General features: G+C 33.1%; 2 protein-coding genes across 3 annotated transcripts in view; one reads left to right on the top strand and one right to left on the bottom strand.

The window, feature by feature from the left end:
* Rpn11 (regulatory particle non-ATPase 11) overlaps positions 1-16,090 on the top strand; it is a 129,811-nt gene that overhangs the window by 89,918 nt on the left and 23,803 nt on the right. Inside the window, exons 1-4 of one of the 2 annotated variants that reach the window (XM_067286504.1) lie at positions 4,270-4,341; positions 12,787-12,858; positions 12,958-13,032; positions 13,107-13,226. In XM_067286504.1, coding sequence (XP_067142605.1) covers positions 12,808-12,858; positions 12,958-13,032; positions 13,107-13,226 — 246 coding nt within the window. In that variant the 5' untranslated portion in view covers positions 4,270-4,341; positions 12,787-12,807. Of the gene's footprint in view, positions 1-4,269; positions 4,342-12,786; positions 12,859-12,957; positions 13,033-13,106; positions 13,227-16,090 lie in introns of those variants that run through there. The other variant, XM_067286505.1, reaches the window with a different exon arrangement.
* On the bottom strand, positions 9,335-10,567 carry LOC136988511 (piggyBac transposable element-derived protein 2-like). The gene has a single exon (XM_067286387.1). The coding sequence runs from the start codon at positions 10,565-10,567 to the stop codon at positions 9,335-9,337; it is 1,233 nt and encodes a 410-aa protein (XP_067142488.1).

Raw genomic sequence — 16,090 nt, 5'->3', positions numbered from 1 at the left:
ATGACCGATTCATTACGACCAATCGGAATGACTGTTAAAGTTTTTAACGTGGCAATGACACAAGCGCTTAAATTTCGTTCCATTATCAATTAATTCCTTGTATAAGATAGAAAATTTCTTCGCTTTCATTTCTTTTATGCGTCTAAACCCACTTCAGTTTCTTCGTCTGATGCATTTCTTTCTCATCCAAAATTGTGACAAAATTATCAATAGCGGATACAGACCCCAAAGGGAGATTATAAGTGCTGGCAGTCTTCGAAATTCAATTTAGAATAACTAGCGTCGTGTGTAGTGATTGATTGCTGGCCGGTTGGAGAATTTTCAAATGTTCTCATGGACTTTCAAATAGATGGGTGTTTGAGCAAAAAGTTGAAGGTCATGTCTGTCCTTCAACTTTTTGCTCAAAGGCCAAACAATGAGGTTTTCAAGTGTCAGTTCTTGGCTTTAACAATATTATCGATTTTTAATAAATCCTAAATATCAGAATTTCCATTAATTTGAAATCGTTCTTTTCGTTAACTTAACTAAAACTAAATTTTAATTTCCTATCTAAATAAAATAAATTTCGTTTTGTCAGAAAATCACGTACAGTACATTTTAACGAAATTTAAAATGTAATGAATATTCGCTAGATCTTCCAAAGATTGTTTGAACAGAAATTTCGCTTTAGACGCATCATTCTTCTCTTTCCGTCTATATGAAATGATGCCATGATTTATTCATGAAATCGATTCCTTTTGTATCATCAGTCTTCCACCATAGAGATATAGATTTCAATCCGATTCATATATTTGTAATTTACTATAGAATCGGAGTGCTAGTCGGAGACTTCGTTCTTCACCTCTCATCTGCGGTGATCCGACTCAATTGAAGATCAGATCCGCCTGTAAGGGACGAAATTGAGCGATCCATGTGATACCTAGTTTTTGACAAACTAGTCAAAAAAATGATAATGTATTTTGTGAATTGCCAACATTTGAACATTTTGGTGCCCATATTTCTGTACTATACAGAGTTTTGGCTTCAATTTACAATTACTGGAGAAATTCGAATTAGAGTAACACTTATATGAGTTTTATAAATTATGGAGCAAAGGATGTATTGCGATATTTTTTTGATCTTATAAGTATTCATAATAGCGAGGTCGAGGCCGAAGTTTTAAACGCGAAAACGTGTACGTCGGACGTTCGGCGCCGCTTTTCCTGTAAAGCCCTGATCACCTTATGCGATTTCCAGCCGCGCGGGCGACTGCAACCGCGACGGCTGTTCCCATTAACAAGTAATCCCCCCTCGAAAACCGGCGCAACTGCAACCGCAACTAGAAACAAAAAGTTCCTTCTACTCGTGACGGTTGCAAATGCGCATCCAATCAGAATACGTCTTTGTGCCAGGTCATACTTTGTGTTGTATATTTGTCAACATATCTTGATTATAACATTTGTATTAACTCAGTTTCAGTACATTTAAATGCTATATTTGATATAAATCAAATCTGAATTCATAAAAGTTATTGTTAGATTTGATTTAAAAAGTTTGATTACAATTGAATAAAATAAATGCTTATATAAAAGAAAAAAATATATCGATTATAAATTAATTAAATCATTCAAGCTTTCCTCTAAACAACACTTACCCTCAAATATTCACGTTTATAAGATTGATAAATAGCATCCAAAACTTCTGGGATAATGACTTGTAGTGTACATACAAGTGTTAACGTACTGTCCGCGAACGTAAGTACAGAAGGACCCAACAACAATTATACAAATAACAAATGTCCCTTTATTACACTTTGTACAAAGAGGTTCAATCAGGCATCCCAACTATTTACATAAAGGTTTTAGACCCAGCGTAGTTTTCACAAAAGCTTCCTTTTTGCCGAACAAAGTACGGGGTGGCCGTTACCCAATCGCGTGACAATGAAATTTCGTATATCGCGGAACTAACCTAACTTAATTCTAACTTAAAGCTAACTTAATACTAAAGGAAATAATAAGGGAGATAGGAAAGTGAGAAGAAATAAGAATCGAAATGTTGCTTCACCCGGGACTTTCTATTTCAAGCCGATACGCACTCGGGAGGGCCTCGGTTCTTTTATCCTGACTTCCGTTTTTCCAAAGTTCGCTTCGCTATATCGTTATTCGAAATTCTTTCCTTACGATAAGTTCTCTGACTTGATTCCTGCTTGGACAGCGTCGGACTTCTCTCTCGATCAGCTCCTTCTCGAGCTCTTCCTTACACGTCCGATCTCCTCCGTGTCTCGTCCAAAAGGTGCCTCTTCTTGGGCGCTATCCACCCGTCCGCACATTCTCTTCTTTGTTCCGATTCTTAGAACCACTAATCCCACCCCAAGGCAATAACGGTCTTTGAAAGTTTAGGAAAGGAGAAGACAGAGGAAAGACTAAGACTAACTAAAATTACAAAATACAGTATATTAATATGGCCGACGGCCACAGACTGATATCGAATTATGGGCCACTCTAAATTGGTATGCCAAACTACGAAACGTTTCGCCTAAATTATATATAAGTATAAATTATATTTATACGGTTATATCCCCTATAACCTTCGGCATCCGAAAGCCTTAATTCATTCATCAGCTGCTAAAAGCACGATTGTTTAGCCCGTTGATTTTCATTTCGCCAAGTTTTAACCCAGCATGAACGTTTTCTCTTATTTTTCTCTTCGTATATTCTGGCCAGCTCTAACAAAATTATCGCCTTTTTTCTTTTATTTATTCCAGAAAAGGAACTGCTTGCTATTTTAATAAGAAAAGTAGCTAAAAATACGTAAATACTCTGAAGTAGAACGTAAAATTTCAGTAAACTCACGAAAGTAGACAAAAACAAGCTGCTGTAATTTTATTGGTTTATCATGAGGTCACGTGTTCCGAGTTGTAACGTCAACGAACAATGTGTGACTACGAGAAGACGCGCTCAACTCGCGCTTGTCGCGGTTGCAGTCGCCTGCGCGGCTGGAAATCGCATAGTGTGACCAAAGCTTAAGCCTAGAAGTTTGACAATGGTGTTTGGAAAGTCAGTGGAATCATGCTCGACATTCCAAACGCCATTGTCAAACTTCTAGGCTTACAGGAAAGCGGCGCCGAACGTCAGACGTACACGTTTTCGCGTTTAAAACTTCGGCCTCAACCTCGCTAATAACGGATATGTTGGTCCATAATCCTCAAATTCCGTTCGACTACGGCACAATATGTTTTTCAGGTCGATGTACTAAGTGATGAAATTTCTGAAACTAATACTATATTTCTGTAATTCTAGAAATTTTGTGTATTGTTTTTTTCAATTTGTCACTTATATAATTTTACTCTTTATTACGTAAGGACCACAGTGCATCTTATAATCGTAATACGAATTCTTTCGAAGAGTCACTTTTGTTAAGGCCGGATGGCCGAGATGTCAAGGTGGCAGCTTACCGCTTTGGGGGCCCGGGATCAGCGCCGGATCCAATAGGTGCGAGGCCCGATTGAAACTTTTTTGCGGTGTTCCTCAAACTTTAAATAACAGAATTAATTAACAGTTAATTTACATATTGAAATATAGATTTTAAATATTTATTTAAAACTAAATCCAAAATCCAATTATAAAAATCAAAAGTCATGAACCATAAGGTAGTTTCGATGTGCTACGGCGCCCCTTCAAGCGCGGAGCCCGATTGGCGCATATCGATCCAATCGCCTCAAATCCGGCTGTGCCCGGGATCGAACACGGACGGGTCGTAAAATCCCCAGGAATTTTTCCGGAGATCGGACACCAGATATGTCGGCCCCATCCTTCACCACCCGGCTACCCCATTGTGGGCCTGGTCGAACCCGTAATGGGCTTGCTATAAGAGGCCTTCTTAGTGCCCAAAGGCCGGATGGCCGAGTGGTCAAGGTTAGCAGCCTGCCGCCCTGGGGGACCCGGGATCGAATCCGGACGGGTCGAAAAATCCCGAGGAATTTTTCGGGGGGTGGTCCGTCCGGATATGTCGGTCCCCGTCCCTCACCACCCGGCCGCCCCATTGTGGGCCTGGCCGAACCCACAATGGGGCTTGCTATAAGAGGCCTTCTTAGTGCCCACAGGGCGGAAAGAGTTTAAAAATAGAAAAAAAAAGTCCCTTTTGTTCATGTACAAAAATCTAGAATTTTGAACAATTAATTAATAAAATTTATATTAAGATATTTAAAATAATAAATTATATTATATATACGTTATTAAAATAAATAATTTTAAAAATGTTTTTTCTATTAAATTACAATATTAATTACAGCGCTCCCTACTGGCTTTCATAGTAAACAAATTTTGCAGTGTAATGTTTTAGATTGAAAGTAGTGTATACAAAGTAAGTTGTGTTTTGTATTATTTCTGTATTTAGTTATGAATTATTTAGCTTATATTAAATTGAACGTTAATATTTACTCGTGTAAACACACGAATTAATTATTAAAATGTCTTAATTAAATTGTACTTTAGTCTACACATTGTCATTCACTTAATTCATGAATTAACACATTTGAAAGTATGTTAATACTATTCAAGTTATAATGATTGTTGTTTTATAGCTTTATCCTTAATACAGAATCTTCAAAAAAATAAAAAATAAAAGCTTTAATTGTTATCCTGTAGCATTAAGTTAAGAAAATCTCATAAATCTTGCTAGAAATGATAGATAATTCCATTATATATGTACAGTGAATCACATAGATATTAGTTTATATAGCACAAAAAAAAAAAATGAGTAGATGAATGAAATAGAAATTATTTATCACACATTTTTTTTTATAAATTAGTATAATTAATAATAATGGAAATTAATGAGAAGCATTGAGTTGCCATCACTTAAATAGACTTTGGCTGCATTCAGCAGACTCAACAGTTGTAACTGAGCAAATTGGTAGCTGTTATGTAGCAACTGGATCTACTGAATGATGCGTTGGAACAAAAAGTTTCATTGGTCAGTTTCGGTTAGCGATAGGTAGCATAAATGAAAGATGCTACCGAATGTGATGTAAAAACACAAAACATGTTCCAAAAGGGTGCTACTGTAGAGGGTGTTTGGCAGAAAAATACTCAACAGTTCTGTAACTGTTGAGTCTGCTGAACGCAGCCATTCATTTATTCCAATTTTATAAAAAAATAAAAGTTTTGACATAATGCAGTTATTCATTCGGATATGCAAACGTGAAAATAATCTTGTGGGTTTTGTAAATTTATCAAAGTAAGAATAAAGCATACTGTCTGTCGGCATTAAAGTTTTTCTTTGTTGCTTATTTATTTATTCTATGTAAATGAATATATATATATGTATATATACATACGAAAAGAAATAACAGCAAAACTTCAAGTTGCCCAAAGGTAAATGGAGCGATACATGCTAGGAATTACCAAGAGAGATCACAAAAGAATAAAATGGATTAGGCAAAGAACCCAGGTAACTGATGTGATCCACAAAATTAAATCTCTCAAATGGCAATGGACAGGACATCTGGCAAGGAGGACTGACAACAGATGGTCCACAAGAATCACAATGTGGTATCCACAGGGAATCAAAAGACCCAAGGGACATCCATATTTAAGATGGGACTATGACATAAGGAGACAAGCAGGCACAACGTCGTGGAGAGTGGCAAATGATAGGTAAACATGGGCACAAATGGTTGATGATTATGTAAGGGAGGCTACACCATAACTTGAAATGGTAGAATAAGCTGAAGCTGATGATGATATACAGACATACACATATAAAGTAACATATCAAAATCTCACATATATAATAAAATTACTGCTTTATTAACTTGTAATTCATACACATGTCAAACGTGTAAACAAAGCTTTTTTTTTTTTTTTTGACAAAATATGAAATTATACAATGAAAAGCTGAATATATATGGGAATTATTGAATGATATAACTGAAAAATATATGGAAAATGAACATAGAATGTTACTTTAAAAATACATGTAATAATTTATTTAATTAAAATAAATTTTTTAATCTAAAAACTTAAGAACAAATTTAGTTATAGATATTTTGCAGCAAATGATTTTACTTTCTCAGCTGTTATATATAACAGAGAGAAGGATCTGTCAAAAAATGACTCACATGAGATTTTTATATTTTTGGACTTGGGACCTTGAAATGTCGAGAAATGCAAAAAAAAAATGTTAAGTGTTTTTTCTCTGTGTGTGGACATGATTGTTTTTACCTAATTTGAAGCTTAATAATTCCTGTGTCTTTTGTTGAAAGTTTTCAGGGAGATTTGTATATTAGGGGACTGATGCTATTAAATTTTTGTGGTTCATAAAGGTCAAGGGTGGGGAGATAGGAGGAGGGTTTTGTGTCATATCTTGAGTAAAGTTAGACTTAATGAAGATTTTATTTGTTATTAACCTTTACAATTTTTTTAAAAAATCATCTCTACCCTCAAAATTAAACTTTTTGTCATATAATAATTAACAATCTCATAACAGGTGATGCCACAAACAATTTTAACTCTTGCCAAAAAAGTTGAGCAACTTGTTGCTGATTTTTTATTTAATAATTACTAAGAACTTCATAAACCACATCAATTCACCAAACCACATAAATTTTGTTGAGCATAAACATTTTTATTTCACTAATGTTTTCAACTTTTTCAATATAGGTTATTCTCAGGTTTTAGAATACAATATACATGTTCTGAAATGGAACGTACCGTTTTTCGAATTTTTAATATTTTTAAATTCAAAAAATTGTTTAAAACAGTAAACAAAATTAATCGAAAAGAATATATGATTTAAGGGTTTTTAAGTCCCATTCTCTTTTCTATTATATATTTCCACACTGTTGGAAGTGCATTAGCATCCCTAGCATTTAGGCAATGGTTTTTTATTTTTCTTTTGTAAATTTCTACCTTTACCATATCCAAAGCAATGGATGGAGAGTGCACTGTCTTAATGATGTTTGCTTCTTCCCACTTTACAATTGCTCGTCCAGTCTGTGCCATAATCACTAAGATTGTGTTGTTGTGTCCTTTTTCAATGTTATATCTATGTTCTTGCAGACATATTGCAAGGTTTCCTCTAGTCAAACCCACATAATCCTTTGCGATTTGTAATTGTTGGTTCTCAAATGGATTTCATATGTTAGGCTCAAAGACTGAAATCACTCATTGAGCAAAAAAAATGACCACAACACATAGTGGCATTTTTAAAAACGGCCACAATGCGTTGTGGTAATTCAAAATGACCACAAAGCGAAATTCGTGTCGTGGCTTTCATGATATTTGACCACCACGCCTTCGGGTTAGGTTAGGTTACTTGGTTACTTTTCAACGACATGTAATCATTTGAGAAAATCTGTTGCGGTGCTTGATATGATTGATCGCTGATAGATTACAGAATACAAAAACTTGATACTGAGCAACTTTTTCTTATAAATAAATTTTCCAATTATACAAATTGCATATACAAAGAAATATCTTGAATGTACACTTTAAACTTTATATTTAAAGAGGGCATTGCAACGTTTATGTTTTGGAATTTTAAGGACTAATTCGGAATATATGTTAACATGCCACTTCATTTATATTAGAGTAACTTTTTTATCGTTAGCATAAAGTGGATATTTGTTTTCAGATAAAAATGTATATAGAACAAGTAATACATCAATGACAGAACGTGTCAGCAAATAAACATCATCAATTGTTATTAGTTGACATTATGAAGTCATCTGGATACTTCCCAATGACAGTCAAAGAGAGTATTTGTTTCATAAAAAATTCTTGAGTGGAAATAGCATTTCACCTGAATTGCTGTAGAATGGTTATTTTTATCATCATATCATTTACAGATTTGAACTGACGCTTATATTGTCAAATTTTTACAAGAATTCTTTTCAATAATAGAAGCATGGGTATTGCATTACAAATTATAGACAAAATAATGCTGTGTAAGTTTTTATTAAGTAACATCATAAACAGAATAATGAAGAAAATTCAAGAATACTAAAGAAAAATAAGATATTAAATTGTTCAATTGTAAATTTTCTAATAGTAATTGAATAATAAATTTTATTTAGTATGAAAATACATACATTATTTATTTGTGATTATGATCTTATCATATATATTTTTTTTATCAATTATTTAATTATGGTACATTTGCACAAAGTGATGAATAAACTGATTTTGGATATATAAAATTGAGTTGAAATAATAATACAGTAGACCCTTGCTAATCTGGCTATTCTTTGCACAGAAGATTGCTAAATTACTGAGTGGTATATAGGACTAAAGACAATGAACAGCATGACTGTTGCCCTTCCATACTGATTCTTTTTGGAGCTTCACTTTGTTATTGTGTAATTATGTACAAGGATATAGTAATTCAAGTTTAATTCTTTATTAAAGTTAATGTTACAAGTTTAGAATATGTATTTAAAAAAATAATAAACTTGAATAAGAGAAAGATATTTTAATGAAATATGCTGGATAATTAAGAAGCAGGATTAGCAAGAGTCTACGGTAATTCAAGTATTTTATGCCTAGCCTTTGCCTGTAAACACAGGTGTATTTAAGAGATGGCAATCTTAATAATGCTTAAGTAATTGGGCTGCAATTTGAAAAAATTGAAGGCCTATAAATTCCCACTGTTGTCCATCTGTCTTTCCTTTATCTTGAAAATGGAGTTGGATAGATGAAAAATGAGACCAGGTATGGAAACCCTAGGAGCAGGAGGCCTTGATTAACTATATACAAATTTCTGATGCAAACTGGGAGTTACATTATTTCAATTCAAAAAATTTTCTCTGAAAGGTGTCAGATAGATGACCAACACAACCCTATTGTTAAAGGAAAAGTATGAAGTACAGGGGCAAGCCTCTACTAATTTGAGGTAAAGAGCATATTTTTTAAGTAAAATAAATTAAAAATTGCAGCCCGACATTGTGACGATGTTTTGAAACTTGTTTCTCTATAATATATTTACATAGTGAAATTAATATTGTGGGAATGCACATTAATTCTGTTTGAAATATTTAAATTATAGTTTGAATAATTTTTTTTTTCCATATAATTTGAATTGTGATGTATTTTAGATCAGATGTTTTTAATTTATAATAAAATCAACTAGAGAATATCATGTAGTTGAATTTGATTCATTTAACCCTCTATAACTCAAAAACATAGATATTAATTATTTTTACAGATTTAGGCAGGGTTTAGGAAAATAATAAACAAGTAATTTAAAAAATAAAAAAATTCTTTTTATTTCGGAGCAAAAAATACAAAACAGGGAGTGTAGTTTACAGGCAACACTGAGTAATAATTGCAAAGAAATGCTAATTATGCATGATGGTTTATGAAAGGTGGAAATTCCTGAAGCAGTTTTTATTTTTCGTGTAGCATAGAGCCACGCCACACTTCTCACATACAGTGTGAGTAAATCCCAAGCATTTTGGGAATTTGCAACGGATTTTTTTATCAGCCCATTGAGGCCAGTGTCCAATCTGGTCTTGACGAACCGCTTGCGGAGGCACATGCTGAGCAGGTCCTCTATGTTTCTTTGCTAGGATCTCACCCTGTAGAGATCGCCGGGTCGAAAAACTTGATTTTGTCCTCATTTTACACAGTGTCTCTGCAACCTCCAGACGGAAATCTGCTGAAGCCATGATGGTCTTCTGAGAAATATTTTTGTATTTGCACACCCTTTTATAAAGCAGCCATGCGTTGGCCATCGTGAGGTCCAAGTAATGATAGAACAGGCGCATGTGCCAACGTTTGCTCCGCAGTCGAATCTTGTATCTACCCATAATGCTGTCGATAAGGTCTACGCCACCCATAAAAAGATTATACTCGCCAACTACATTAGGTCGTTTGATGTTTACATACCTTGAGTTCTTTTTGTCATATCTCTGGACTTCAGTTTCAGGTTTTTGGCCAGCAAATGTAGAAGCCAAGGTGACAATTTTATTATCCTTCCACGCGACTGTTGACACGTCTATGCCATTGATGCTGGCTACGTATTCTTCTAAATATCCTCGTTCTTTCTTCATGATCAACTTCTCTGATGACAGTTTGCAGTCAGGAATTCTATTTCTTCTAATAGTACCAAGACTGAGGATTCCTTCTTTGGCTAAATACTCTAGGAGACGCAGAGAAGTAAAATAGTTGTCAAAGTACAACCTAAAATTTTGATGCCTAGGGATCATACGTGACAATCTCATTACGACATTGGACGAGGCTCCCAAATCTGGTTCTCCTTGTATAACAATATTTTCTTTGCCTGTTTCAACCTCTGTCTTATAAGCAAACCCGGAAACGCCACTCAAAACATAGATTTTGTATCCCCATTTGTGCGGTTTCTTGGCGTTGTATCTCTTCAGCAAATTTCGGGCTTTGGTGGAGCACATTTGCTCATCTACACATAGGTTCTTTTCTAGTGGAACTTTGCTGGATGTTGTATTCAAAGCATCAATAACTGGTCGGATTTTGAAAATCCTGTCGGCATTTGGGTCAGTCCGAGGAAGAAGTTTGCTATTATCATTGAAATGCAGAAACTGTCTAATCTTTTCAAATTTGTTCAATGCCATTGTTTGTTGAATAAGGGGTGTTCCAAGGACAGGCCCCCAGTGGTTGGTAACTCTAGGCAGTTGAATTAGTGACATGAGGTACACCACACCAATGAATTGCCGGATTTCCGTTTCACATACACGAAAAGTGTCATTAGGATTCCTTTGTACCAGGTAAAGGTTAGTCTCTTCCGATATTCTCTTGATAAGTTCTGGTGAAAACAGGTAAAGAAAGAACTGGACAGGACTTTCAAGGTCTAAAATGTTAGAATCTAGTGATTCATCGCCGATAAATGCCAGCTGCTCTGCATTCAATTCAAGATTCTTCTTTTTCCAGCGCAAGTTTAGTTTTTTTGGGTTTTTGTCGTTTTGCTACGGAAACTAAAGAACCTGCAGCGCTTGAAGTTGAAGGGAGTGGTTCTATGTCAGGAGAAAGGTCAATGTCGTCATCCTCTAGATTTTCCATTATAGCATCCATATCACTTTCATCCATCAAAGTTTCTTCAGCAAACTCTCCAAACTCGGGGTCAAAATCAGGGTCAGCGAGGCTGTCGTCGTCAAAATCCAGGCCATCTTCACTCGGACAATCATCACGGAGTTCAGAAATAATATCTTTTTCATAAAGGCGATGTTTGTGAGCCATCCTAAAACATGAAAATAGCCTTTGTGACTAACTACACTCTTCATACAAGACAGCTACCTTTTTCACATGACGTAGCTCAAAAGATACAAACACTAAATATCAGATTATCCAATAAAAATCTATAAAATTCTCAAAGATAGCATTAGATAATAAAATTCAAATATTTACCTTTCAGAATTTCACAAAAACACACATCAGCAAGTTCTAAAACTACTAATTTTAGATTTTTATATTCGCGATGTGCACCAACTTGTTCAAATGTTCAAATCAGTAACGAAAAATTCAAAATTGTGACAAGTAGCGCCATCTAAATTTTAGATTTTAAACTAATATTGTAACTTGGAACGTAGACAACAGACTACAATGCATAAAAAGGGATGAAAAAAATTCCGTTGAAAATTAGAAAAGCGAACTGACTTTGTTGCCTGTAGTCTACCAAATGTTATAGAGGGTTAAATTATTGGATAAGTTGAACTCATTATTATTCCTCTTGAAATTCATAAATAAATTAATGTAAGAAAATAGTTAATTTAAATTTTAAGTATAAATTTGTATTATTTTGAAGCTAGTATATCTCATATTTTGAAATGAAAATTAAAAAAGAAAGTAACATGTACTACTGGAGTGTAGATGAAATTGTCACGTGTTTCAGTTTTAGTCTGGATAGTGAAATTGTTTAGCTATATTTTTACATCTAAGTACAGAACATATGCAGATTATTTTTAGCTTAAAAAAACTGACTGATAAAAGGATTGAAAAAGAAAATAAAGAGAAAATATATCATCAAAGGATATGGAAGGTTCAAACACTAGAATTTATAAAAATGGAGAATTCCAAAAAATTCTCCTGATATTTGAATTTGAAATACAGTCAAACCTGTTTTTATGCGGTGGATAGGGACCGCATTAAAAAAAACGCATAAAAAAATCGCACGAAACTTCACAAATGGCTGTAAAAAAATAGTTTTCGCAACACAATTAAAAAAATATTTTTTTTTATGCGGTCAACAGGGACCGCATAAAAAAAGTCTCACATAGAAAATAACTCAAAACCGTACGAAATAGAATTTATTGACAACAGATGTCAGCACTTGACTGCATCGTCTGGTCTATCGTCTGTTTTACATATTTTTGTCCAGGTGGTGTTTTGTTGACTTAAAAAGTAAATTATTTTATTTTTCGCATATTCATGCAATAATATTACTATAATAAGTGCATTTATGCTATAATAAGTTTATTTAGCTATAATAAGTCAACGTGAGACATGACGAATCGCACGAGACTAGTCGCCAACTATACTGCACAAATAAAAAATCGCACAAAAAAAACCGCACAAATTAAAAATTCGCATTAAAAAAATCACACAAATAAAAATCGCACATAAAAAGAGCGCATAAAAACAGGTTTGACTGTATTTGACTTATACTAATTACTTAAATTACGTTGTATTCTTTTAATTGAAATTACCAAATTTTTTTTTTTCTGTTACAAAGAAAAATTGGTTAAGATGCATTGTTTCCATAAATATGTAATAACGTTTATTTAACATTTTCTGTATGAATGAATCAATAAGCCAATGTTTTAATAATTTTTTATAGGAATTTTTGAATTGCATCAATATGGATCGACTTCTTAGGCTAGGAGGTGCAGGATTAGGAGGCTTGGGACAGGTAAATATTAAAGCTTAATTTATTTGAATTAAAAATTGCAATCACTGCATATTAATTAAAACCATGGGTAATTATTCATTTTAACAAATTAAATATAAGGCACCACCTCAAAGTGATGGACCTGTTGTTGATACTGCAGAACAAGTCTACATTTCATCTTTAGCATTATTGAAGGTTTGTTGTTTTATTATTATTCTGAAAGTTTTCTTAATTATAAAAGTATTAATAAAGAAATTAACTTTTATCAGATGTTAAAACATGGAAGAGCAGGTGTACCGATGGAAGTTATGGGTCTGATGTTAGGTGAATTCGTGGACGATTATACTGTAAGAGTGATTGATGTATTTGCAATGCCTCAATCTGGAACAGTAAGTTATCAGTTTAATTTAATTGTAAAATGATTTTGTATTATGAAGAAAGGGATAATTTAGTATAGAATATATATACAAAATTGGTTTTTGTAAAGTATATTATAATTGTTTAATATTTTTTATTAGTCTTTTGAAATAAAAATGGAAGGCTATTTAATGTTGTTCAAAATCACATCTATGTATCACCATAGAAACAGGAACTTTATTGTAAACAAAACTTGCATTTGAAACACAATTTTCCGCATCTTTATTTCTCAAAAAATATGAATGATTTTGGTCTCTTCAGAGGCCCTCTAGGTATTACAACAAGAAAGACACATTTTCTAATCAAACTTCCTTACATCTGTTATAATTCAATTTATTCAAATTAGTGAGTGATGATGACATTCAGAAACTCATTTACCATTGTTTTAAGTTTTTAAGAAGGTTTTATGTAATGGAAAAACTATTTATTTTGATCCTACTTTTTCTTTTCTTTTAATTTCTTGGAGGTTCCTATGATCATCAAATAAAACTGATTTCATATAAAGAAAAACAATTTAGTCTATATCAATAAATTCAGCATTAGATTTTTTTCTTATTCTGTAACAAAAAGTTTTACAGCATTATCAGTTTTAGTAAGAATTAAATCTTATACTACTAGAATAGTATATTATGCAAGTAGTTTATAATATAGGATATGCGATTATGGCATGTATGGAAGTACGAGTGGAGCAAGTGGGCCGATTTCCATGAATGCCATAATTGCTAATTATAAAAGAATTGTCATATGGTATTTTTAGCCATATGACAATTCTTTTAGCCATAAAGCCGTGCTGTAAAATTTTTATGGCACTGGTGCCACAAACACTGTGTTTATACACTATTTTGAGTTCCGTAAGTGTAGTGTTATAGGTGTAGTCAATCACAAAATACATTAAATAATGAAAAAGTGAATTTAAGAAAAATTCAGTTTATTATTATAATTAACCTTTTCATATATAATCTTTTAACATATGAAGATATATTCAACTAGCTGAATCAAGTGATATTCTATCTTGGGTTAAAAATTACTATTATAGAAAGTTCCCAATGTAAGTGAATCATTCTGCAATCCTGTATGTAAGGTGATTTTTACATAACTCACATACATAACTTTTTACTATTGCATATCTCGTAAATACAGTGCTACACATGTAAACTGAATCAGAGAATGAGTCTAGGTGAGCAGCTTTGAGTTTCCATATGCCATAATTGACAATATTTTATATTACTAGTTTGTTTCATAAAACTCTATAGATTTTTTTCATTTGGAAATTTCGTACTTGTCCAGAGCTATGTAAGTCAGGGTCTGGCTGAATTGTTATTTGCAACATCAAATTATGTTGATTACTAACCAGCGTAATTTGGTTAACCTATCAAAATATTTGCTGTAAAAAAATTGTTGTTAAGTTACAAGTAAATAGGGAAATAAATTTATTTACATAAAATTTATTAATAAAATACACAAAATTTCTTGGTATACATTAGTACTTTAAAACGAATTGGAAGTAGGTTTGCTTTTGTATTCTCTATAGGAACATACAAATGTATGTAAATAAATTAATAAAATAATTGCATTTAGGATAGAAAAAAAACTAAAATTATTTATTACATATATGTATATGTGGTGTGTCTCAAAGGTAATGACATTTATTCTTATTGTGAAATAATCTACAAAGTAATAGTGTCACTTTTAAAGTATGTTTTTTGAGGATGCACAGAACAGTTACTTCTGCCATTCCTAGTAATAATGCCAAAAGTTGTCTTCTCTTAAGCTTTTTATAACCTATATTGTAATCTTCTGGATACTCTCTACCATGCCATAATGACCTTCCAACTTGTGCTTCATTTTTTGAAAAAAAAAAGTCACATGGCACCATGTCTGGACTGTAGAGTGGATGTGGGAGTAATAGAGTACTTTTCCTGCCAAAAACTCTTAAACTAACAGCTAGGTGTGACTGGAGAATTGTCATGGTGCAGGATTCATGAGTCAGCAATGTCAGATTGCACATGCAAAATCCTTTTTCTCAAATGTTCAAGGACATCCAGATAAAATGTTTGATTGCTTGGCCTTGCAATGTGTTTCTCAGTGAACAATTCAGAACAATTGAAAATGATGATGAGCATGGACTTGATTCTTGATTTGGTAATGCAAGATTTCTTTGGTTAAAGTGATGATGATAGGTGCTACTCTGCACTTTGCTTTTTGTTTCAAAGGATCATACTCAAAGACCCACATTTTGTCTTTCATTATCACTCTGCATAAAATTTGGTTCCTTTGTCAAGCAATCCAACATTTCCTGGTTAATGAACAAATGATACTGTTTTTGTTCACCAGACAAGTCTTCAGACACAAGTTTTGAAGAAATTTTTCACATGCCCAACTCTTCAATCACAATATGATGAACAGTATTTTTACTAAATCTCAATTCCTCTCCAATTATCCTGACTGTCAATTGTCTGTCTTGTTCTAACAATCAACACCATATTTTTATCCATTCTCAATGTGTCAGCTTCTTCATATGCTGTTCTTAAGATTTTAAGTTTTTCTGAAATACTTTTTTTCAAGTTTAACACAAACTTGATCACATTGTGCTCACTATTCTTATGTTCCATTTTCACGATGCATTGCTGGAACATAAAGCCACACAAATAATTGTCAGATCAGATTAGCAGCAACAACTTGTGACTTGAACTGAACATAGAGTAGAAGTGTAGTTATTGGCTGATGTCATTTCTTTTTTACAACGTTGTCAGTTCTTAAAAAATAATTATTCATTAATTTTGGGACACATCATGTATGTATGTGTATACATAAAACTATATGATTATTCAAGATA

This window comes from Centruroides vittatus, unplaced genomic scaffold, assembly GCF_030686945.1.
Source record: "Centruroides vittatus isolate TY-2023 unplaced genomic scaffold, ASM3068694v2 scaffold_3315, whole genome shotgun sequence".
Classification (NCBI taxonomy): domain Eukaryota; kingdom Metazoa; phylum Arthropoda; class Arachnida; order Scorpiones; family Buthidae; genus Centruroides; species Centruroides vittatus.
Note: the sequence above shows the minus strand (reverse complement) of the source record. Positions and strands in the feature narration are given on the sequence as shown.